Here is a 25,689-nt window from a genome sequence, read left to right on the forward strand (position 1 = left end):
GACAAAAGATTGTGATCTCTGACATTTATCCAGCTAACAGTGCTGCCAAAACGAGAGGAAAGGGGAGAAAATACTAAAGCCGCTTCACAGACCACAGGGACCACAGGGAAGACCACTGAGGAGCTGGTCGCGACCAGTGTCTCTAGCGCCCCTAGTGGCAGTAACCACTGCCAGAGACCATGGTCCTGGGACAGACCACAGAATCGGCTACAACCTATGGCTACAACCCCTGCTGTTAATTTGGGGTACTTTGCACATAAATGTGCAATTTCCATTTTTGAGACTTTACACTTTTTGTTCACTTTTAGTACTACCTGCTTATGTACACATTACAGTTTATTTAGTACCTGCTTATACCCATACACATTACAGTAAATATATATGGATACCTGCATATAATCTGCTCTCATTATGTTTATACATACTGCCCAACTGTTTACATTAATTTACACATTTTATATATATCTGTAGAAGCAGAGTGGGAGGGAGCCTGAGATCTACAGTAAGACTTTCATTGCCAATGACTTGTTTCACTGTAATTGGCGTGTACATGACAATACAATAACTTGAGGTCAAGATGTAATGTGTACTGCATTGCATTTATCTGATGTCTGTAGCTACTAGTTTGCAGTTTAGGATTTTATTTGAAACATTCATAAGATAATTAAAGTTTCATAATATTTCTAGCATAAATTACCCAACCTTTCAGAATAAATTAAATACAAAAACACATTAAAAAGGAGCAATATCAACAAATAGGTCATTTTTCTTTTAACAATTAAAAGAATTGTGTACTTAGATTTGATAAAGGCAGAATAAAGACTTTTATGGTAACTGTAATAATATATATTTCTGGTATTGCTACAGTAGGTTATTTTACAATATATTGTAGAACACATCATTATCTTCAGGCACTATATTGCTTATTGTGTGTACAACAGTTATTGTGAAAGGGTTTGATTAATTTGTGAATGACTTTTAAAACAATTCACTAATGGCTTTCTTAACAAGTTACCATAACCACAATAAATCATAGTATCACCAGGGCACTTCACTTCATAGAGACCATTTCATAGTTGAAAACAAAGAATCAAACTGGGTGCAAGTGTATTTACTTTATTTACTTTTACACAGTTCGTCTACAGGAAATCAACTTGAACCACACCTGTTGGCTAAGAAAGTAAATTTCAATGACGGTGTATACTAGTGGTGGGTGATATGAACCTCTGACATGGTATATGTAAATTTTAAGGCTATATTGTGATTGTAGAATAATTTATAGATTAAAACAATCTGATGGAAATGACCGTTTCGGCTAATTCTGCAAATGAAAAACCTAACAAATGTATTCCAGGAAAATTCTGTAAATCCAATATCACAGTCTGGAAACACTATCGGCAATACAACTAGAGATATTAAACAGAGCAATTGAAAATCTAAATTTCAAGATGGATAGCTTAATTAATAACAATGCATCATATTTTAATTAATTACTTTGTGAGTAAAATCTGAATCTGTAATGTAACTGGTTACATTTCTCAGTCAGATAAATGTAGCAGTACAATGTTTTCCTCTGAAGTAAACAATAAGTAGTATACGGTTGAGATGAACATGTTTTAAGTGCTTTGGGGCCTTTTGTAAGTTATTTCAGGGTACAATGAGTTAGAATATTAATTTAATATTTGTCCTACCTAAACAGCATCATAATAAATCTATAGCCGTTTGGGGTCCAATCAACCCGTTCCAAAGACTACCTCAATGTAGCAAATTATCTACCAGTTGAAAGGTCTCTATCTTCTCACTATCTTTAAATGTCACATTGTCCAACCCTCATCCACACACACATTACACACACTTGGTCCTACAGTCCGAAAACTTTCACTTTGTCCTCCTTCTAAACATTTAGGCAGCAGAGCAAACCACCACAAGAATCAGTACTGAGAAACATTTTGGGGGAGAAATACAAGGTGTCACGAACCTGCCACGGTGAAAAAGTTCCATGAAGAGATAACTTAAATAAATACCAGGCAAGAGAATTGAAAGAAAAAAAAAACAAACAAAAAAAACATGTAAAAACAAGATGAGCGCACAGAAGACCATCATCTCATCACTACAACAACAACCACCACATAAAATCTGTTAAAATGAATGGAAAATTAGTAACTATTAGAATGAATTCCTTGGTAACTTTGTGCAGACATCCAGTGAATGAGCACTTGTCATGTCTGAATTCATCTCCGACTGGCCTGGCAGGAGGAACTCATTGGTCGTGACAAGGAGAGTTGTTGCGTTATTTCTCTGTAGCAGTACTACATACACTCCATCAGTTAATCACAGTATATATTATTCTGGTGTACATTCTTTACATATATACTAGACAGGCTGCTATCAATCAACCGTGTCACTTCACCTTGTAACTTGTCACCTTAATTTGTCACTTAGTTACCTCATAACTTTGTCTTTAATTGCAAGCTAGATAGTGTTAGATAGATACATTTATATATATATATATATATATACACACATTTATTTATCCCCGGAGGGAAATTCACATGTCACAGTTTAGTAGTTGTATATACCTATTATTTGCTTTATTTTTACTTTTCTATTTATATGTAATTGTTTCGGTCTTTGTGCTGCTGCAACACCTGAATTTCCCCTTTAGGATCAATAAAGGCTTATCATATCTTATCTGACGTGGCTTTTAGCTTTAGCATAGGAGCACTTCTGTTAGAAACCAACAACATCCTTCCACTAGGATTTCCCATCCTCCCCGGTTTATCCTTCCTATGATTTACAGATCAGCTGAAGAGATAACAAGTGATTGGAATACCACTGCGTCTATCTGGGTGTCAGGTCAGACTTATTTATTTGATGTAGGATGGTGTTTATGTATTAACTTATTTCAAATCGCCCATGCCAGTCCCCAACTCTACCAGTCTTCCACCCTCAACCCCGAGAAGGAAATGAGTGGGTTAGGCCAACAGTCTTTCGATGGCGGCGTTGACGTCCCCTCCCGTAGCGATGAGTGCCTGCAGGTTGGCTTGGCGGTCGATGAAGCCCATGGTGTTGAGCTGGTCGAGCTGCTGCTGGAAACGAACCTCCGGGGTCTGGAGCTGGGAGGGAGGAGACCACGCATCAGGTCAGCTACTGCTTTATTTTTTTTTATTTTTTTATTTTTTTTAAAACAGAAAAAGATAATCAGAATTTTCAGATTCTGATTACTTTATTTAGTGAGTTAAGATATTCTACCAAATGTTTCTTTATACTTATTCCAGCTGCTTTTGACCCAATATTTTGACACATTTGCTTTTTCACATATAATCAAACTAACTTTAAGCACTTTAGCACTAATTCTACTTATACCCACTTATACCTAGGGTTGGGTATCGTTTGGGTTTTTTCCGATACCGGTGCTAAAGCGATACTTTTTAAGAAAGTAAAAAAGAAAGAAAAAGAAGGGTACTAAACAACAGCCAGTGACATTAAAGAACGGCTTGTTTATTGCTAAGGCCATATGTTCAAAATTAATTGATTTAATAATATAGTAATAACTATAACAATAACATATTTTACTAGTAAATTGCTGTTGTACGACAAAAACAACTATCAGATGGGAAAACGGTATTTTGCAAGAACTTTGAATGCACCGCGAGGCTACCAGTTTCAAGTGAACGCACCGTCTGTGTTGTTTTTCCAACAACGGCAGCTGCACACTGCTTAACGTCCCGCTGTTGGATCCTCTCCAGTGAAATACAGTCACACTTTACACTGTTTAGCTGTCAGCATTTTAACCGTGTTTAATCCAGCTGCTAGCTAACGGTAGGCTAACATTAGGCGCTGTCGAGTGTAGTGTTAACTAGCGTCACGTGCAACGGTGTGTCCGTTGCCTCTAATGTCCATTTTCGGACATTAGAGGGTTTTCAGAGCAGCGCAGGCATATCAGTGGCACCGAAATGAGGCACCGAAATCCACGTTGCTATTCGGTCCGGTAGATACTGGTCGTTAAGGCACCGGTCCCGTATAAGCACCGGGTCTCGGTACCCAACCCTACTTATACCAAATATAGACAAACTCATCCGCTCAAGGAATTTCATATTTTAAGCTTTACAGTGGGTTTACATTGGGGTTGAAAGCGCCGCGATATGTCCAGAGACAGGCGAGCAGCCGCCTGGCTGCTTCCACCAGAATATTTCAATATTTCATATTAATATTTGAAAATGTTGCTCTGATTTTAGAAAACGCAACAAATTTAGGCAATTAGATAAAACATACTGATGGCCCTCCGCCTGCAAACATCTGTAACATCTGCTGCATGAGCTGCTGCTGAGAGGAACTGGTGGCTGAGAGGGGACTGGATCCGGTTGCCATGGCAGGCGGCTGAGGGATCTCTGGGGGGATGCTGCCCCCTGTGGCTGGAGGAACCGCGAGACCTCCGGGAGACAATCTAGAGGAGAAACAAATGTCAACAATCAAGAAAACGGTGGCAATTCCTGTCAATTTCAGCAAAATGTACTGGTACGTCAAATGACCGCTACCTACCAATTGCTCACTTAAAACACAATTCATACAGTATACGTCAATCTGCTGGGTTTACATATTGCGTTCTTTTACAAAAACAACATTTCAATGACTTATTCTAAGAATTTGGGATCTTTTTCTTTTCATGATTCAAATAAACAGAAGGAATTCAGATTAATTCCGAGTTGACCGCCAGATAGGGACAATTACACCGGGTTGAAGTATAAACAGTCGGTACCTGGACATGAATCCCGGGGCTTCTGTCTGTAAGGTCTGCAGGCCCTGTTGGATCTGTATCAGGGCCTGCATGGCTCTGGGGTTGGTCAGCATCGACAGTGTTTCAGGATTCTGCATCTGCTCAATGACAAACATGACACAAGTCAACTCTAAAACCCAACTTCCTGAAAGATGACACTTTAAAAAAAAAAAAAAAAAATCTTGTGCACACAAGATAACAATTTGGATGTCTGTCTGCATACACTCTCTCCATAGACCATTATAAACCCAGAGGATGCTCTCATGGTTACTAAGCACCCAGTTCTGGTTATACATCATGTCTTGCATCACTGCTGGATGTTTGCCAACTCTATGGTCTGTCAAGGGACGAGAGGATTCAGACAACAAAAACGAACAGTGAGAGCTGAGGTGGCCTAGGAGAAGAAGCAAGCTTCTGACTGGAATGGCGGCCGTCAGCGTCAATCCTAAACTTGTTGGGCCATTCATGGGAGCTCCCAGTTGCAGGAGTGAACAAGAAAGGAGCTAGATCCGCATCAAGGAGTGGGGGACAGTTAGAGAAATAATAACTGTGATGTAAAAACAACATAGCCACAAACTCAAGTGGGTAGAAAAAGGTGACAGTACTTGGACTAGCTAACATTCTTGCTCAGTTGAAGAGCAACATTTCTAGTAACAGCAACCGCAAAAGGCCTCTAGCTCCCCCAGTAAGAGCGTGCGCCCCATGTAGGCTGAGTCCTTTGCAGCAGCCCGGGTTCGAGTCCGACCTTTGCTGTGTGTCATCCCCCCCCACCCCATCTCTCTCCCACCTTTCCTGTCTATCCACTGTCACTATGAAATAAAGGGAAAAGCCCTTAAAAAAAACGGTGTGTCTGTGATTTGCCCAGACGTGGACCACCCCAAATAAAAACTTAGGTTGCACACAAATCATGCGGGTGCCATTAGTTTCCATTCAAAGTGGTGAATTTGCAGCTGTGAGAGAAAAAAAGAAAAAAGAACAAACAAGCAAGGTTGGGGGAACCTCTGTATCAGGACACACAAGACGTTCATTTGACGAGCGGACATTAATCCGTGCTAGCGCTTTGAGGTTGACCTGGCGTTTCAGGGCACGGTCAAGAGCAACGCTGCACCGACCTGTCTCATGAGGTCAGGGTTGCTGAACATGCTGGAGACGTCCGGGGTCCGTTCCACGAGCTGCTGCATCTGGGGATTGCCTGCGAGCATCTGTCTCATCAGGTCTGGGTTGGACATCATGTTCTGGACCAGGGGGCTGCCCATCATCTGCGACATCATCTGTGGGTTGGACATCAGCTGACTCTGCACCTGCTGCTGCATCTCCATGAAGCTGGATGAACGCATGCCCATGCCTAACAAGCCGGACAGGTCACCGAGTCCACCTGGGGGGGAGGAGGAGGAGGAGGAAAGCTGGAGAATACTTCCATGCAGCAAAGATTCTCTTTCACTAAAGATGGCGAATTACACGCAGCGCCAATGGTATGAAACGGTTAAGGGTGTGACGATTTCGATTTTTTAAATTTGAAATCGACCGAATCATGTCACAATCTCGAACTTCAAATTAAAAAAATACTAAATTTGTGATGGTTTCTCATTAAAAGGCTGTGTGGAAATGTAGTTAAAAGTTTGGATTGTCTCGTTGAGACAACAAGAGGCCTGTGGGTTCAGATGTTGTCCTTGCACCATGTAGATTTGTTGTTAATCCTCTTCGCAACCCTAATTACAGCTACATAATCTATGCCAGTGGTTCCCAAACGTTTTTATGTGAAGGACCCCCAAAACTGACATAAATTAGACCCAGTTCCCCATTTGATAAGATTTTGTCATAGGGTCCCCCATCTGAGAGGATTTTTGCTTTTAGATATTTTATTATTACGGAAAGTGTATGAACCCCATGACCAAAATAGTTGCACATTCTGTCATTGTGTTGCTTATGGATAGCCTAGAAATCTAGACGCACCCTAGCGGCAGCAAATGTAATTTGCAGCCAGGGTCGGTCTAGCAGCTCTCTCCGTTGGCTTGCGAGCTGTAAATACCAAACTCTAGTCAGGCCAATCACATCGTGTATAGAGTCGGTGGGCGGGCTTAACATAATGACGGCAGAGTTGCGACGGTTCCGCGTGAATTCCCTGCTACTTGAAAACAAAGAAGATGGCTGTTGCTGCTGGCGAACAGCAGCCTTTCGAATCGGCTTAGGCCGCGACTCTAGAATTAAGCTTTTCTTTTAGAAAAGAACGGCACTGAAGTCATTCTTAAAAAGGGAAGATGTGTTCGGAGTTTTGCCGACCGGATACGACAAAAGTTTAATCTATCTACTACCTCCACTGGTGGGTTGTAGCGCTATCCTATTGCGTGCAGAGGGAATTTGAAAGACAACCATTTATCCCGCCTCTCAGATTGAGCCCTACCAATGGTGTGTTCCCAGACCCAACGTCTTGATGTGGGTCTGGCTTGTCAGGCTAGCTTATGGATGGAATTACGGTGAAATTAATTATTCCCTTTTTGCTGGGAACCCCCGGGGGTCCTTGAGAGGACCCCCGGGGGTTCCCAGCAAAAAGGGATTTCCCTGATCCAACTTTTGGGAACCACTGATCTATGCGATAGGATCACAAGAATTAAACTCAATGTAAAGCAAAAAGGAAGCGAGTCATTTAAAATACAGAATTCTTACTCATTGCATTAGCAGGCTCTGTTGGTGTCTGACTCGTGCCACTTCCAGCTCTGTCTGCTACAGTGGCGTTGGTGCTGCTGCTGCTATTTTGAGGCGCTGCAGAACTGGAACTTGTCTGAGATGTTCCATCACCTGTTGATCTTTGAAGAGAAAGCCACCATCAAATTAAAACCTCACTAGGCTTGAGCTTTGCCTCTTTACCTACAAAACCCATTTCATGCATTGTACTTACTTCGGTGCAGTCTTGATGACAAGATGAACGGTCATGCCATCTCTGATTTTGTGCTGGTTTAAAGAATCCTCATCTTTCAGAATCTTTCCTGCAAATATCAAGACCAGCTGGTCCTGCGGGGCCTCGAACTTTTTGGACACCTCCTGTTTGAACTGGACAAATGAGACGAGAGCAAGTGAGTAACTGCTCGGGAGGTCCCCAGAAGAGGTGGTAACTTGAGTGGCTGTTAAGATAAATATAATATCAACTGGGTCCTGCATTATTATGTCATCTTGTGGCCCTCTTTTGAAGAGGGGTGCTGTGTCAGAATCTAGTTCTGAAACTTAATTACTTTAGTTTATAATGTGCCCACATGGTGCGTATTCCTAAATTGCATTTCATCAAATGTAGAAAAAAAATGAAAGGGTCCAGAGAAGAGCTACTAAATTAATTCCAGGAATGAAAAATATGTCTAGAGATAGATTGAAAAAATTAACTTTACAGACTCTCATATTTAGGAGATACAGAGGGGATTTGATTCAGGTGTATAAGCTATTACAGGGAATATATGATGTAACAGTTGAGCCTATCTTTCAGTTTTGGAGCAATATAGATATGAGACACGAGGGAATTCTTTAAAACTTTACCCTAGAACATGCCTGTCTGAAAAGAGGACGAATTTTTTCACAAAATCATGAGACGAGCTTCCAGAAGAAGTTGTGCGCTCCCCTTCAATTAATTATTTTAAGAATAGGCTGGATGCATTTTTCCTGTCAAAAGGTGTAATGTATAATTATAAAGCTTGTCAGTTATTTGTGTATTTATATTTATGAATTGTTTCATTTCATTGTTTCATTGTTTCAAATTTCAATCATGAACTTAATGTGTTTTATGAAAACATGTTAAAATGTGAATATATATACTTATTTTGTGATGCTTGAGTCTGGTATAGAGGATTAATATATATACTGTATCAGAATTTCTTTCAATAATTCAAATCACCACAAAGTGACATACAGAGACAACCTGGAGTCATGTCGTACTCTTACACTTGAGTAGGTGACCCGTCGTTATTTTTGATTCAGAGCAAAGTAGAAAGACACATCAACATGTAGTTATTGATGGTGCCTTTATAGAAGTTGTAAGTGAATAACATATCTAGGGACAGTTATTAATTTAAAATGATCATGGAACTTAAACAAAGGCGTCATTTACAGGAGAGGATGTTACAATGAGTGGACCGTTTGGAGTGGACAGACAGATACTGGTTATCTTCCATCGTTGGAGGGTATTCAAACTTTCTGTTTTATTGCTTGGCAATCCTCATACCGTGAGGAGGTTCTGATGGATCTCACCCTATTCCTTGGGATATGATAGATGTCACTTGCATTTTGTTGGTGATGTTGTGGGGATCACTTCGCTGTCTGAAGTCTGTCTTTAACTGTAATGTATTTTGTTGCCACACACACACACACACACACACACACACACACACACACACACACACACACACACACACACACACACACACACACACACACACACACACACACACACACACACACACACACACACACACACACACACACACACACACACACACACACACACACACACACACAGATTTCCAAAAGGAAAATAAATGAAACTAAAACATTTTCGGTTTTGTTTCAGTAACCCCAGACAGGTTAGACAGGTTAATGCACGAGCATGGTTGTTGCCGTGAAATCTGCAAATAGGCCTAGTTTCACAGAGAAGTATCAAAGAGCGGGTGATACCATTAGTGACGTTACTTCGACTTGTTTAATAATGTTGTAACTTAGTCAACAGCATCCCACCCAGATTCTATCAGCGACCTGTCCCTTCGATAATATAAGATAACGTTAATTCGTTATCACTTTACCCAAACTGACACAACACTAATTTCACCGCTAGAATGATGTAATCGTTAGTTAGCGACAATGTCAATTTGTTTTATCACTGTACCAGCATATGTTGGGCTGATTTTCAACATTTTATATATATATATATATATAAAAAAAAAGGAAACTGAGCAAACAATTCAACTTCAGGATGAGGACATTCTTATATGTTTTGAAGGTAACAAGATGGAAAATATGTTTTTTTTTGTACAGTTCAATTTTTGTATATGGGCGGACTCCAAACCAAACTTTAAACATTTTAATCAACGACTGCATCATTATGGCAACACTAGCTAAGTTATAGGAGACCTTAAAACATTTAAAGACTCATTTTGTGTTTCTAAATTTCTCATGGACCGATGATAGGATTGATTTAAATTCGTATGACGTTTTCTATTTTTTATTTTTATTTTCTTTGTATACGCACCTCTGGTATGGACAGTTAGCTATGTGTGTTCATACTGATGATGTGACGTTACTTGTGTTCTTTTAAATACATAAAAACTGTTTTAGCTAACTGCAACGTTAGCTAGCTCTACTAACGTGACGCTACATTTTCCGGTTATTTCCGTAATCACACAGATGTCTACCGCCTCAGGAAATATGGATTTAAACGTTAACTTCGCACCAAGCAAATATTGTAATATTGCGGGCAGACAGTCAGAGCATGAAAATACCATCGAAGACGCAACCCGCTGCTGGACAACAGGCTAAAAACAACAACGTTTTTGACCGTTCCCCTAATGTTTGATAGGAAACGCATCATGATGATAGCGGGATTTCTGCTGCCGGATGTTGAAACGTCAGTTAACGCACCTGGGAGACAGAAGAATCCTCTGAAATCGAAATTTCCTCTTTTCCGTTGGGGGTTTTGACGGTGATCACCATCAAAGATTCTCCAGGAGCAACATTTTTATCCATGTTGGCATCCTCCGTACGTTCCGTGCTGTTATTTTCCGCCATCTTTACTGCTTTACTCCTCCTTCTTCTTCTGTGTTACTTCCGGCAGAGATAAACAATAACGTCTGGTCCATCGGCGTGATGCTGCCGCCCAGCGGTCATTAGTTAAACAACAGCTTTACATTTGGGGATTAAAGGTCCCATGGCATGAAAATTTCACTTTATGAGGTTTTTTAACATTAATATGCGTTCCCCCAGCCTGCCTATGGTCCCCCAGTGGCTAGAAATGGTGATAGGTGTAAACCGAGCCCTGGGTATCCTGCTCTGCCTTTGAGAAAATGAAAGCTCAGATGGGCCGATTTGGAATCTTCTCCTTATGAGGTCATAAGGAGAAGATTACCTCCCCTTTCTCTGCTTCGCCCACCCAGAGAATTTGGCCCATCCATGAGAAAGAGACTTCATGACTACCAACCTCCACCTTGTCTCCCCCCCCCCCTCTCAATAGAGAGCCGAAGTCCTGCCCTTCTACTTCCGGTCCATGGGACCTTAATTCGGAAAAAATATGAACGAGAGTCAATGGAGAGATAATAATTATTTTTTCATCCCATTTGAATTGAGCCATGGATTACAAATATGATGTTCATCAAGTTAAAACATAATTTTTCAACCGAAGAAAGTCTCAGTTTGTTGTTAAACTGTTGAAGTATAAGACGGTGAAAATACGTAATTAAAACACACTTCAATGTCTCATGGATGACGTCTCGCTGAAGCTACGATGTCTCTGTGTATGGTACCGGGGATGTAACATTACTCAAATGAGCAGAGGATCTTGCTTGTCCTTTTGCTTATCTGCTGAAAACACTTCACTAGATAAAACACAGCAGTTAAGATAACGTTACATGTGTTGTGGAACAGAGCTAAGCTAGCTAGATAGCGAGCAAGCCGAGCGTCAAGCTAGGTGAGGTAGATTGTGTGAGACGGGAGATGTAGTCCACTGAGCGGTTTCACACAAAACTAAGTGGTACTACGACAAACCTACGGCTAACTGAAACTTTCTTCCGTTGAAAAATTATCTTTTAAATTGACGAACATCATATTTGTAATCCATGGCTCAATTCAAACGGGATCAAAAAATAATTTGCCTCTCCCCGTTCACTACCGTTCATATTTTTTCCGAGTTTAGGTCCCATGAGGTCCACCGGAAGGGGCGTGACTTCGGCTCTCTATAGCTACAGACACAGATCTGGCTTTTTGTCCTTACACGTATTTTTGTTATACTTTATAATTTTATTTTCAACATTTTTGTTATTGTCTATTTAATCACAGCTGACAGTTGTGGAGGAAGTATTCAGATCCTTTTGAAAGTAAATAGCCTAAGTACTAATGTAAAAAGTACGAACCAAATTAAAACAGGAAAATGTACCTTATTACAATGAAGTACTCAATGCCGAAAAATGGCCCATATGACTGTAGTTAAAACAATTATCAAAATAATTCCTGATTGATTTCCCATCAATTTAATGATTATTCGAGTAATCTTTTCAGCTGTACATGTATAAACTGTTGGGAGGTGTGGGGCGCCTGGGTAACTCACCTGGTAGAGCGTGCGCCCCATGTACAGAGGCTTGGTCCTCGCTGCAGCGGCCGCTGGTTCAATTCCGACCTGTGACCATTTGCTGCATGTCATTCCTCTCTCTCTCTCTCCCCTTTCAAATCTAATCTGTCCTGTCAAATAAAGGCCTGAAAATGGCCAAAAAAATGATCTTTAAAAAAAAGTGGTGAAGTAAAAAGTAGAATATTTTTCTTTGCGATGTAGTGGAGTGGAAGTATAAAGTAGCATGAAAACAAAAGACTCAAGTAAAGTACAAGTACCTCAAATTTGTACTGCAGTACTTAAATAGGTGTTGCCTACTTCGTTACATCTCCACCACTGCTAGCCTATTTCACAACAATTTCTCAGTTTTGCCCTGTTTTCATTATCTGCTAAGCTGTTTTTTGTAACTTACATTTTAATTGAAAATTTTGTACACATACAAAACCGCATATAGCCAAAATTACGATTTGAGTCAAAGACCCATAACGAAAAGCCTCGCATAAAGCCAGCATATAGTAAAATAATAATAATAATAATGTCTTGCATGTATGGATATTTTTAATTACAAAATTAAATTAAAGATAAAAATCTATAATAAAGTCAAAAAAATTGGCAAACAAAAATCAAATCAACAAAGTGACGTGAGCTTTCTCCCTTATTTCAAATGCAACATCATGATCTGATTCCAAGCCTCGTAATTTGTGGTGTCGTTCAGCTTTCTTTTGTATTCAACCCATTTTTCCTACTTTGACTAAAATTTCTCCTCCTGGATCCTCAATATGTGTGTGAATCTGTCCATGTCAAATATTTCTTCTACTCCACCCAGCCATTGTTCCTTCATAGGTGGGTCTGCTTTGCACCATGCTCTGGTTATAGTTTTCTTGCTGGCTGCCAGCAGTGCTTAGATCAGGTATCTGTCCCCACCCTGTGTGTTTTCCTGTGCCAGATTCCCAAGATATAACACAGAGCTGGTGTTAGGCATCCCATAACCTAACATCTCCTTTAATACTCCCCATACTTTTTAGCAATAATCTTTCATATTTTGGCACTTCCAAAATATGTGACAAGCTTTTAGTTATTTTACTGGCAAATGTTCAATAATATCACCAAATATGCTGTAAAGATGATATATTCCGTGGCTTAGTCATTGTTTTTTTGTTGCAATGGTGTGGCTGCTTGCATTTGAGATAATTCCTGTTAGGAATCAAATCTAATCTGATCCAAATTTATTTTTTAAGGGAGTCACCTTCTTAAACATTCTGGAAACAAACACCACAATCTGTACAAACATGTTTGATTGCCTGACAAGAACAATCAATCTGAATTATATAACTGATATTTACGGTCCACACCTAAAATTTTACAGATAACCGAGGATATAAGTGATGGGTTTTTTGTTGAGGTGTCCACATTCTGACTATTGGAGTGGTTTGCTGTGAAATCTTCCTGGCTATAAGGTATAGTACAAAAATCAATTCATTTGACCTAATTCTGGTAATAAAAACCTTCCAAGTGTATGCTTACCTTGGATAATGTATTAATAATTGATCCATGCATGAGGGATTTTAATGTGACATACAGAATTCTTTTTTAGATTTCTCATCTTTCTGCAAGGATGATGGCTGGTCACAAGTGTCTCCTTTTCCACTACCTTTTGCTGTCTGTTGTGTAAGTATAATACAGTTTTGCAAGTAAAATACAAAAATATATTGATGGTTTTTAGGATGCCAATTTCAATTTGTGGCTTTGGAGTTATTATAACACCACAAAATCATGCTCTAAATCATCAGTGGTTTATGCCGTGGAAAAGACCTGTTCTTCAATGACAATGGAAACCTCATACTCCCGGGGTCCTACAATATTCCATGGATGGCGGGCATTGAGAATTTCCGCACCCTCTCTCTCATCACCCTCCCCGGTTCCCATGACAGCATGGCCCTGTACGGAGGTCCAGAGGCTGAATGTCAGGCCTTGTCCCTGAAGGATCAGCTCAGGGCTGGCATTCGTTTCCTGGATCTCAAAGTGTTCGGACTGGGTGACACCCTCTATGTCATGCATGGGGTGATGTACCAGCACAGCACTCTCAAGGATGTCCTAGCCACTGTCCGAGCCTTCCTGACAGAGTTTCAGACTGAAGCTGTGCTCATTAGAATCCAACCAGAGTCTTTTGAGAAAAACACTGTCAATCAAATGGTGCAGAGTCTGATTGGCAACGACCAGCACGTCTGGGTGACTTCTGGTATGCCAAATATGGGTCAGGTCAGGGGGAAAATAGTCTTTTTGCAGAAGAGCACCTTCACACTAGGAATCCCCCTCATAGATACAGATGGGAAAGGTCAAACCAAGGTTAGCAATGTTAAAGATAAAGACAACCGAATTATAAAGCAGCTGAACCAAGCCACTGAAGCCTGTGGGGGCGATAATGCGGTTCTGACTTACACTAGCGGCACTGGCTTTGGTACTTTCTGGGGAATGTTTCTGACTCCAAAGAGAGTGGCTGAAAAGGTAAACCCATGGCTCAATCAATACCTGAGACAGTTTTACCCCAATCAGCCCAGGCCATGCTTTGGTATCATTGCCATGGACTTTCCTGGCATTGACCTCATTCAAACTGTTATCAATTTAAACTGGTGGTAATTGTATACAATGTGCCCCATCATGTGTTTGAGAGGTTGAGTATTTGAATCTGAGGAAGTCTTTCCTGTATTGTCATGGTTCACACTCTATCGATATATCTGAAAATATAAAATGTAATCTGAAAAGTGATACTCTGCTTGTCTTTGTCAGTTGTATCCTGAACTGTGTACTTTTGGAAGCAATGGCATTTATGACAAAAATAAATTTCATTTTATTACCTCCTTATTAATGTGAATTGTTGATTTTGCATCTCAATGTCTTTGTATTTAGTTTAATGGTGCCTTAATGTGCTTCTTATCAATACATTGTTGGAATAAGTAGGCCTACTCAGATGTATTAGTTTAGTACCAATACAACAACACATCAAAATCCTCCTTTACAAGTAAAAATACCGCATTTAAAATCGTACTTCAATAAAAGTACTATTATTATTATCATTGTGTTTAGCAAAACAAAGGGTTAAGTGTCTTTATATTTCCCAGATAAGGGGAGGTACTTCTGGTAACAGCTCTGTCTCTCCTTCCGGATTTCACAACAATAATAACTGCGCAACAGCCTTACTATCGGCCAGACTTTGTCAGGCGGAGTACATTTGTTCAGCTTTTTCTACTCTAACAGACACAAACATGTAAGTCTATTTGTCATGTTTGATTACGTTTGTAAAGGACCGTAATTTAATAGCCAATCCTTATTATGGTCCTGTACTGCCCTACATTTAAGATATAGTGCTCATAAAGTGTGTTTTTGGAAACTTATCAGGAGAGAAAACGTGTACCTCAGGCGAATATTAACTATTAAAGTACGATTTAATCGGATGGCGTACGGCAGATGTGTATTAAAATCAATGCAATGTAATATCCAACGTGGCATATTACTTCTTCGCTCACGGACTGCATGGCTGCCAGCCCTATTGCATTTTTATATTAAACTATTGCAATATTGGACAAAAAATATATTTTGTTCGAGCCATTATGTAACTTAGTTTTTTGTTTTTGTTTATAGCACGCCAGTGACTAATGCATATGATGCAGTTTTATGTTTGATCACTGGGTGGAGCGACACAGAAAATGCTATAGGCTATCAGAGTCAGGTAGCAAACAGTTTTTTACCATGTCAGCGTGGCTTGTCAGTAGTGATGTGCGATACCACTTAATTCCTATTCGATCCGATACCAAGTCATACCCAGGCTGGTATTGCCGATACCGATACCGATACCGATACCAATACCAATTCTTTTTACGTATTTTATTTGTAGTGTGATGTGACAACTAGTTTAAAGTAAAAAAGTAGGTTGTAGGCTTACCAATTCCAAATTATAGCTGCATAATGACAAGACAATAAACTACTCTCATATTATTTAATTATAAAGAAAATCTCAGAGACTTGTACAGTAAAACAGGTTGAAAATAACACACAAATTTGACTCTTAACCTTGTCACAAAATATTCCATATTCACGTTTTGCTGTTCTTTACGACACATGTAAATCAGGCACCCTTGAAAACCGTTAACTCAAATTGTTTTCACAAAACATTCATGTTTACAAAAAAATAAAATAAAAATAGGCTCCCCTGGCCAACTCCGTCACAGAGCCGCAGTGCACACACAACTGACCGGCGGAAGGTGAAGTAGTTCCTTCCCCTACCCGGATATAATTAGACTTTTCTGGTGACAACAAGTAACTTATGATAACATAAACACTCACTCCAAATTACTGAGTTTAAATATCGATCTTTTTATATGAGAATCGATACTAGAGCAGGAGACGTTGGGATCGTAAATATCGATACTTTAGTATCGATCCGCACATCGCTACTTGTCAGTAGTATTGTTTGATTGTATTTAATGGGAAAGACGAATGAAACTTACCTGAAATGAAATGGACAAAACTGAAATAAAGGCTACCCTGTGTTACGGTGATGCACCGTATATAAAGATCAAATTTGAAAGTTTTTTTTCATCAATTTAAATGTCTTTACATAAGTCTAACATATTAGCAAATATAAATACCCACTAATGATAGGCTTACTTGCCTATAGGTAAGGTAGTCATTAAAGTAGCCATCCACGGATACAGGTAATCCTAAAATTCACTGTGTCACATGTATATGAAACATTAAACAATTATTTATAAAGAGTGCCAACAATTATTGTTTTAATAGCTTGGTATTCTATGCACAAAAGTTATATAAAGGCTTTAGGACGCCCTACACTTTATTGTAGGTCCAGTTTAATGTGCAACTTTTTTGCTATATATGTAGTAGGGGGTTCCTGCTCCGTCTCTCTTTCAGTTAAGGGGTCCTTGGCTTAAAAATGTCAAAGACCCCTGCTCTAGACCTTCAGTATTGTACTTCCCTAAAATTTGGGGAATCATAAGAGACAGATGTAAAAAAGAAAAGGGGCAATCAAAACCGCAGAGCTCGTGATGTCCTGAGTTCTTAGTATGGGTCAAGCTCTAAAAATGCTGAATCGTGCAATTTCTAAAATGCAACTTGATACATAGGCTACTCTATTAGATCTTTCCTGCCTGGTAAATGCCACTTCCCTAGTTTATGAGGGCTTTGTATTAGAAACTAAACCTTGAGCCTAATCAGACATAGCCCTGATGGGTTATTTTTTCAGACTTTAGAAAACTCCCTCCAGAGCCATTAGACATTATACATCTGCTTCTGCAGGCTCTGCAGCACTCCTCCTGCTAACTAAACAGATCTTTTTGTGCAGAATTTGTTGGGTGCCCCTTTTAACTTCAATCATTATCACACCTCTTAACATAAGTCTGCCAAGCCTAAGGTGTGATGCTGCTAAAAAAGCCCACACATGGATTAAAACAAAGCCTAGGAAGCACTAAAATAGGGCTGTCAGCTAATTCAAAATCACTACTTAATTTTGTAATTAATTAATAATAATAATAATAATCATTTAGATTTTTTCATGCTTTCGATTCACATCAACTCCCAATTTCTCAACACAAATTACGGTTTTATATAATAGTTACCACCAATCATCCCCAATCATTATGATTCACTGTTGTATGCACTATGGTGGAAACTGTGTTGTGCACTTCGAGTTTAACAGCCCGAGTTGTAACAGTTAGAGATTCGGAAACTTGGCAGTGAGCTTCCCATAAAAGTCCCTCCCAGATTCAGGACCTAATCGTCTGTTTTACACAGCCGTGGAACAGTGGGTCTGGAGGAATAGAAGACAAATCAGCACACATACTTTAACGCTAAGACTCAGCAAATAGTTATTTAAAGGTCAAAGAATCAGCAACATCAACCATGACCTGATACAGTAAAATTTAAATTTTCTTTACTCTCTTGTTTCTTTCAGTCTACAGGAGCAGGCAGGATGTCTGTGACCATGACCAAGGCCGATGGGATCACAGTGTTCACTGTGACCTCTGACCCCCAAAGTGTTTATCCTCCTCTGTGCCAAATCCTCAAAAGCCTTTGCTACAGCCCTGTGTGCTGCTCTGTGTCTCAGCACCTGAGAAGGGTCCAGAGAACTTCTCAGTCAGTACTGGGGGTGAGTTACAACCTTTATACAGTATGTTTTTAAGTTGCCCTGTGAACTTCAGCTTTAAAGGTCCCATGGCATGACAGTTTCACTTTATGAGGTTTTTTAACATTAATATGCGTTCCCCCAGCCTGCCTATGGTCCCCCAGTTGCTTGAAATGACGATACGTGTAAACTGAGCCCTGGGTATCCTGCTCTGCCTTTGAGAAAATGAAAGCTCAGATGGGCCGATCTGGAATCTTCTCCTTATGAGGTCATAAGGAGCAAGGTTACCTCCCCTTTCTCTGCTTTGCCCGCCCAGAGAATTTGGCCCACCCATGAGAGAGAGACATCATTGCTTTCAAACGAGCAAAGTGTCAGTTGGTCAAGGCCACACCCCCCCCCTCCACCTTGCCCCCCTCTCTCCTCCTCAATAGCTACAGACAGAAATGGCACATACTAAGGAAAGCTCATTGTGGGACTGGATCTAGTGGCTGTAATTCTGCACCAAGGCTGAATTTCAGGAAAGAGACTTCAGATACAGTATTAGGGGACCACTAAGGTCTATATAAAAGAGACTTTAGATACAGTATTAGGGGACCACTAAGGTCTATATAAAAGCATCCAAAGAGCACCATGTCATGGGACCTTTAAAGCTTTTGTATGCTACACTGAATTTTTTATTCAGTACTTTTTCTTTCCCCACTCAATTCTGATTTCAACTTCGAGTAAATAATCTATTTATGTGGAATAATTCAACAAAGCGGCAACCTTTGGTGAGGCCAACACGGAAGTGCCAAAACTGCAGTTCCTGGAATGTTACTTGAGGCTGACTCAAAAAGGGAGTCAATCTCCATAGACCCCCATGTTAAAATGCTCAACTTCACAGCACAAATAAACATGTTTACGGCCTGGTACAAAAAACGGTTTTGGTCTCTATAGCTAATTTTCCCCTTTATGACAACTGTAAGGGGAGGGAATTTTTTTAATGTAACTCAATCTTTTAAATTATATTCCATCTTAAAGTTATGCATAATTAAGTGTGTGGTGCTTTGCGTGACAGGTGGCTGCCGTCACAAGAGGTGAGCATAGACTGAAGGCTTTATTTGGCCCCCTCAGATCCATCCACAATCCACCTCTTTGCTCACCAGGAGCTTTCTTTTGGCTCTTCAGAAACTTATGGGTGACGTCATGTGGACCATTCTACTACTCCATATGTCATACAGTCTATAAATTAAACAAAAACAAATTCTTGATCTCTGCCACACATTACAGTCACATTTTTCTAAAGTTTTTTCATTACACTCCCACGGCTCTGTACCTGCCTTGGAGCTCCAGGTGATGTTATGTTTATATAGGAAAGCTTCTTTTAAAAAAAGAAAAAAAACATAAGCAAACTAAGGGGGAAAGTGATCCAATATAACAATAACAATTGTAGCACATGGGTGCTCTCCAATTACCTTCAACAGTGTCACCTGGTAACTGCAGTTATACTGTACATGTGTTAGCTGTTCATGCTGTGTTTCCTCCTGCACAGGCTCTGCACATTATGGTTGGGTTGCTCAACATCGGCCTTGGAACAATAATCATTTGCAGTCTACCTTCATGGTCTCTGGTGGAATCAACCGGATTTCCTTTTTGGCTTGGAGGATTGGTAAGAGAGATACTGTTTAGATACTTGTATTTGTACTTTTGTGTCTTAACTAATGTCCAATATATTTTTTCTTACAAAATTTACATCTGTAAACTCACAAGTCTCTCCCAAAGTTAGAGTGAAGAAAAATACAATTTTACAACTTGGGACTGTTCCGGTGATTCCAAGGAGAACCACCTAACAGCTGTTCTCATACAGTACAGTGTAAATTAAGACTGATCTCACTTTACATTTGCCAAATGATATAAAATACATAAAACTCACTACAGAGTTCTGAGTCCAATCCAAGCATTTTTTAACTGATCGGTATTAGCTAAGCTTTTTTGACGTTGGACTACCTTACAGGTAACCTTGTTATCGGACATCTTAATCTCTTAGTTCTAAGATGACATTGATCAGTACCGGTTGCTTTGCCTCTTGTCTGCCAGTGTGATTGATGATGAGGGTTACCTAGTTTCCCTCTTGATATTAATAATTTTATAATAATTATAATATTCTTCTGTATGAGTACTGAACATCTCAAACAGTTGTTTTTTGTCCTCTCATACGACTAACGTTAGTTATAAGACCTTGATACACTGGCCCACAGCGACTAACGTTATGTGACCCCTTTCAGGCTGATGCAGGACTTGACATGATGAGGGTTACCTAGTTTCCCTCTTCGTGCTCCAAATGCTGTTCACTCAGTCAAAGATACTGTGAATGACATTTATTTCGGAAGAATGGAAGTCTAAATATTTTGTTTTCTTTTGTTTTTTTCTCTAGTTTATTTTGTTTGGCACCATTGGCATTTTGTCTGAGAAGTACCCCAGTCCATGTCTGGTGAGTAGTTCAGCCTTATAACATCTTCATGTTATCTTAAAATAACTTCTTTCATTTTTATTATCATCTCACATTTTTGTTTTAGCTCAAGACCGATAAAATGGAGGCTAATTTTGTTCTTGGTACAGATTATACTTACCCACATTGTCTCACATTAATACAGTATATATATTCATTGGAAAGGGCAGAATATAGGTTCAGTGTCTTGCTCCAATGCACTTTGTTAGAGTTGCAGGGTGTTTTTAAAAGTACCCAGCCACACCATTATTATTATTATACTGGCCTGTATGTGTGTGTATATAGCATATATACATATTTTTGTATGTCTATATAAAAATATTATTTTTTTATTTTTATTTTCTTTTTCTACCCATTTAGGTATTTGTTTACTTATGTGTGCATGTAGGTAGGAAAACAAAAAAAAAACGTTTTATTTTATATTTATTTATTTTTCATAAATACTTTTTCTTATCTAAGGGGGGTGGATGAAAAAATATAGAAGGAGTATTGAGGTAATGTTCATTTCAAACAGTGTTAATCATATAAAGTGTAATGTTATTACTCTGTGTCATGAACAACAAGAAAGAACTGGAAATGTCATGGATATATATGCAATAATCTGAAAAAAGTAACCAGCCACACAGCTATTATTAGTGTAAAGGGTAAGATAGTCGGTGGATTTTACATTCCATGAGTATTTATTCTAATATTGTCTTTTATTTTAGGTCATCGTCAATGTGATCCTGAATCTAGCAGGAGTTGCTTTTGCCATTACAGCCATCGTACTCTCCATCATAGATATGGCAAGCATTTACATGTGGTGGATGTGTAGCGATTACGACAATAATTACTATTCAGGGTACAGAAGACAGACTACAACTCCTACTCCTGGGCAGGACATCATGAGGGAGAAATGCTTTGAGGGAAAAGAACTGATTCTGGTAAGTGTAGAAAATGTCATCTCAGCCTTCAAGATACAACTTGTATAACTCATGAGTGAAAAATAGAGGGCTTTAATTGTTATTGTTTAATTGAATTAATGAGTCCACCGACAAAAATCATTCACCAACAATTTTGATTATCAATTATTGTTAATTTGTCACTATCATACAAAAATACCAAACAAGTGAGGATTTGCAGCTTTTCTCTGTTTTAAATGATTGTAAACTGAATATTTTAACTCTTGGTTGGACAAAACAAGCAATTTAACAACGTTACCTAGGGCTCAGGGGAAAGTGTGATAGGCTATTTTATTTATTTATATATTTTTACAATTTCAGACATTTTATATAAAAAAAGTGATTTATTGGTTTGACAAAGAATATGAAAAAGACATACTAATAGAATATTTATGAAAGGGGTTGGAAGTGTGGTTATCAATCATTGCTATTTCAGAGTAATATATATGGTATTATTATTAGTACGCTATTCTGTGCCTAGAGTAAATAACCAATCAGATATCCTTATGACTTAATGCCGTTATATTGATATGTAGATGGACGTGAAATAAAGCAGTAGTATCCTGCACGTCATTACTGTGTACAGTTTATATATTAGACACTGTTGTATTATTTTAGTATGTATTAATTGGCTGTCGTCTGGAAGCCAAATTGATCCTTGGCGATGTTAAAGCTTTTATATACTCTAAGAGTGACAATACAATACGACTCTGTTCGTTCAGGAGCAGATAAACCAGTATGGGATGCTTTATAGATACAAAGTCATACATCAGAAATGCATCCAAGCTATCAAAATGTGTACCAAAATACTATGCCACCATTTGGTAACATCTTTCAAAATAAAGCTTTCAATACAGCGTGATTAAAGACGTTTGCAGTGGAATTACATATACAGGATGCAAATCCTAATCAGGTCACAGAATCTGATGGGTCACAAAATATGGTGACTTGTTATTCATAATTATGAGATGAGGTTTCCATTTTTTTACTTTACTTTCTTTTGTAAACATGATGCACTTCTGTAATAATTTGTCACAGCCCAAAATAAAAGTCTATTAAAAATATAAAAATATAAGCCACACTTGAATGAAGTGGATTAAGTAATTTTATTAAATCTATACAGAACAAACAAATGTGTTTACAGATTTTAAAGCTAACTCTGTTTCTTTGTGTCCAACCAGATGCTTTTGAGAAGCATGTACGCTGTGCTGATTGTCCTGTCAGCCCTGGAGCTCTGCCTCACTATCAGCTCTGCCGTCATGGCGATCAAGGCTCTAAAGAGCAGTGAGAAGGGAGAAAAGGAGGTAGAGTTTAGGAAAATCACATTTCACTGTTAAAACTGTTGTTCATCCAGGTTGACTGAACACAACCACTTTATTTCTTTTCTTTTTAAGTCCTTTGTTGTTTAAATGTTGTATGTGTCAACAGGGCCACAAGGTTCTGAATCTCTGGTCCTAATCTCACATGTCTAACTTTTAGGATGCCACCTTTCAAATTGTCGACCTGAAATCGTTTCCTTGGTGCATGTCAATAAAAGGAACAGTTCAACATTTTGGGAAAGAAGTGCTGCCTGGTGGATTTTGTTACCTTTGGAGGGAGCTAGGCTAGCTGTTTTTCCCCTGTTTCCAGTCTTAATGCTAAGCTAATCGCCTGCTGGCTGTAGCTACATATTTAGTGTGCAGACACTAGAAAGGGTATTGATCCTCTCATCTAACTCTCAGTAAGAAAGTGAATACACTTATTATGTTAAATGTTGAACTTTAAGAACTGCCAAGTTGTATTTTCTTCCACATTCACCCCCCCCCCCCCATCTACCCTGGCATCGTTTCAAGAATATTTGCATCCAAACGGATCCATTTGTAAATGACTCAAGATGCTACTTCATATTCCAGGCCAATTATAGGTGGCCTAACGTGCGTTTACACCAAAAAGCGTTTCCGTGTGGATGGCCACTAAATTTCATAATATAAAAAAAAAATGAGTAAACAGAAACCAAACAAAAATAATTATTCAACAGTCTATCCCTGTAGGAAATAGGACAGCAGTACAGTGTTACAGTGTATGTAATGTGTAAATATGTTCTTAAAGATTTGAGAATGTTCGCACTTTTTTATTGACCTTACAATGTTATTTTTCATTTTTTAGAAGACTGGGGACCCAGAACTCTACAAACCGCTGCTGGAGGAAGTCACCTGTAACCCCACAGTCTGAATGAAAATATCTGCTTTGTGCTCTGAGTTACCAGGTATAATCCTGTGCATTTATACCATTGACTGTATATCTATGTAATGTCAATGATTTAGTCAAATTCAGGTGGTATGCTTAAAAGAAAGAGTGATAAAAAAAGAGTATGATTTTCTATCGAATAATGCACCATAAGGCTCTGACACACCAACCCGATGGCCAACCATCAGCAGAAAAGGCAGTCGGACTGACTGCCTCCCCGAGTTGGTCAAAAAAGTGCTTCGGAACACACTGAAGCAACGCCGACTTTAGAGTACGTTCTGCGCGTGCACGAGACGTAATACGTCTCCATAACAGCAGGTGGCGCTAATCTGTATTGTCACCCAAAAAATGAAAACCGGCAGCTGATTGGACAAACACGTCACGTCGGTCTGGCTGCTCCCAGATTTTACAACAGGGCATAATGGCGGCTTTGTTCGGAATACAATCTCATATTTTACGAAGATAGTCCACCAAAACGTGTTTCTGAAAACATTTTAAGCGAGAAGTAGGCCATGCAGTTGCTGAATCTGTCTTCATTTCAAACTGACCTTTGTTGATCAACAAAGCTCGAGTCACTGACCTCGCCAGGCTGTCCAACGCCCGAAAATCAGCTTGGTGTATCAGGGCCATTACGGTCAGCTCGTGTAGGTAAAAGGGAGGTTCATTAATGTGAGTGTGTGACATTGATGGACAGATATGTTTTTTGTTTTCTATTTTACAATATTAAGTCATCTTAAAAAAAAAAGTCATCGAAACTGTTGACTGTTCAAATGTTTTGTTGTTTGTGCTTCCGCTGTGTACTTTATAATAAACCTTAAAGCCTGACACGAAAATGTAATCAGTTTAATAACTAGTTGTGCTCTTTGTGTACAAATAATAAACCGTAAGTATTAAAGTGCTCATATTATGCTTTTTGGGTATTTCCATTTCCTTCATTGTGTTATATATCTTTTTTTGTGCATGTTATAGGTTTAGTCCACCCCAAAGGGACTTACCATCTCCAACAGAAAACACTGTTCACCAACTGCTCCAAACAGCTCTATTTTAGTCCAGCCTTTACTTCAGAGACAAACGTGCGTCACTTTGTAACACACGTTATAATGCTCGCCTAGCTGCTAGCGTGGCACTCCCTCATACTCTGCTTCTGACTGGCTAGTAGTCCTTACCTAGTTACTGCGCATGTGCAACAAAGATGGAACAGAAGTGAGATGTCTCACTCTGTAGCTAAAACACAGAGTTCAACACAGGGTGAAAAGAGGAGCTGCAGCTATGTGTAGTACAACAAAATTATGGTGTTTTTTTTAATTAAAGCATATAAACCTATTCTGGTACAACCTCTAAATAAAATTATGAACCTGGAAATGAGCATTTCATGAGCACTTTAAGGGAAGTGTGAGGTGAAGGAGATTACTACATATAATTATATTGCTCTTTTTCTAAAAGCTGTTTCTGGCCAAATAAAAGTTAATAACGATTGAAGTCTGCTCAGTAGTGTCAGTCCAGCTGATGCGAACTGTCAAGTTTGTGAATGAATGTATTTCTTTTGTGCGTCCGGTCTTTCATGCGATGACGATTGTGATTAGTTTAAAGAAATGCCAATAAACCAGAAGACGTTTTTCTCCCATCCCAGAATGCTGTGTGGAGCAGCCAGACCGTTCTCTTAATACATCCATGAGCCATACCCTCCTTCAACATGCTTTGGAAAAGCGAGACAATTGTACGATTAACCATGACTTTTTTAAACTCCTCCTCCTCCTCCACATTTGCTTTTTGAAAATAGTTTTCTTCTCAAGTCCCAGAGACTGGATTGTAAGTCTACACTCTTCTTGT

At 39.1% G+C, this 25,689-nt stretch overlaps 3 protein-coding genes across 4 annotated transcripts; 2 read left to right on the forward strand and 1 right to left on the reverse strand.

Annotated features, from left to right (window-relative positions):
• Positions 1 to 1,100: 1,100 nt before the first annotated feature.
• ubqln4 (ubiquilin 4) lies at positions 1,101 to 10,572 on the reverse strand. Its single transcript, XM_039806498.1, has 7 exons — positions 10,391 to 10,572; positions 7,674 to 7,825; positions 7,442 to 7,581; positions 5,890 to 6,152; positions 4,760 to 4,875; positions 4,276 to 4,447; positions 1,101 to 3,116 (listed from the first exon to the last, which is right to left on the reverse strand). The coding sequence occupies exons 1-7, from the start codon at positions 10,535 to 10,537 to the stop codon at positions 2,976 to 2,978; spliced, it is 1,131 nt and encodes a 376-aa protein (XP_039662432.1). The 5' UTR covers positions 10,538 to 10,572; the 3' UTR covers positions 1,101 to 2,975.
• A 2,831-nt stretch (positions 10,573 to 13,403) lies between these two features.
• LOC120562877 lies at positions 13,404 to 14,922 on the forward strand. Its single transcript, XM_039806803.1, has 3 exons — positions 13,404 to 13,525; positions 13,663 to 13,736; positions 13,859 to 14,922. Exons 2-3 carry the CDS (start codon positions 13,684 to 13,686, stop codon positions 14,703 to 14,705), a joined length of 900 nt encoding a protein of 299 aa, XP_039662737.1. The 5' UTR covers positions 13,404 to 13,525; positions 13,663 to 13,683; the 3' UTR covers positions 14,706 to 14,922.
• A 279-nt stretch (positions 14,923 to 15,201) lies between these two features.
• Positions 15,202 to 24,771, forward strand: LOC120562836 (transmembrane protein 176B-like). 2 transcript variants are annotated; one of them, XM_039806743.1, is made up of 7 exons: positions 15,202 to 15,333; positions 18,034 to 18,228; positions 19,736 to 19,852; positions 20,618 to 20,674; positions 21,400 to 21,615; positions 22,815 to 22,937; positions 23,779 to 24,771. In XM_039806743.1, the coding sequence occupies exons 2-7, from the start codon at positions 18,052 to 18,054 to the stop codon at positions 23,842 to 23,844; spliced, it is 756 nt and encodes a 251-aa protein (XP_039662677.1). In that variant the 5' UTR covers positions 15,202 to 15,333; positions 18,034 to 18,051; the 3' UTR covers positions 23,845 to 24,771. The 2 variants fall into 2 exon arrangements, with proteins under 2 accessions (XP_039662677.1, XP_039662678.1); XM_039806744.1 differs by having other exon boundaries at positions 23,782 to 24,771.
• The last annotated feature ends 918 nt before the right edge of the window (positions 24,772 to 25,689 follow it).

Source organism: Perca fluviatilis, chromosome 7, assembly GCF_010015445.1.
Source record: "Perca fluviatilis chromosome 7, GENO_Pfluv_1.0, whole genome shotgun sequence".
Taxonomy (NCBI): domain Eukaryota; kingdom Metazoa; phylum Chordata; class Actinopteri; order Perciformes; family Percidae; genus Perca; species Perca fluviatilis.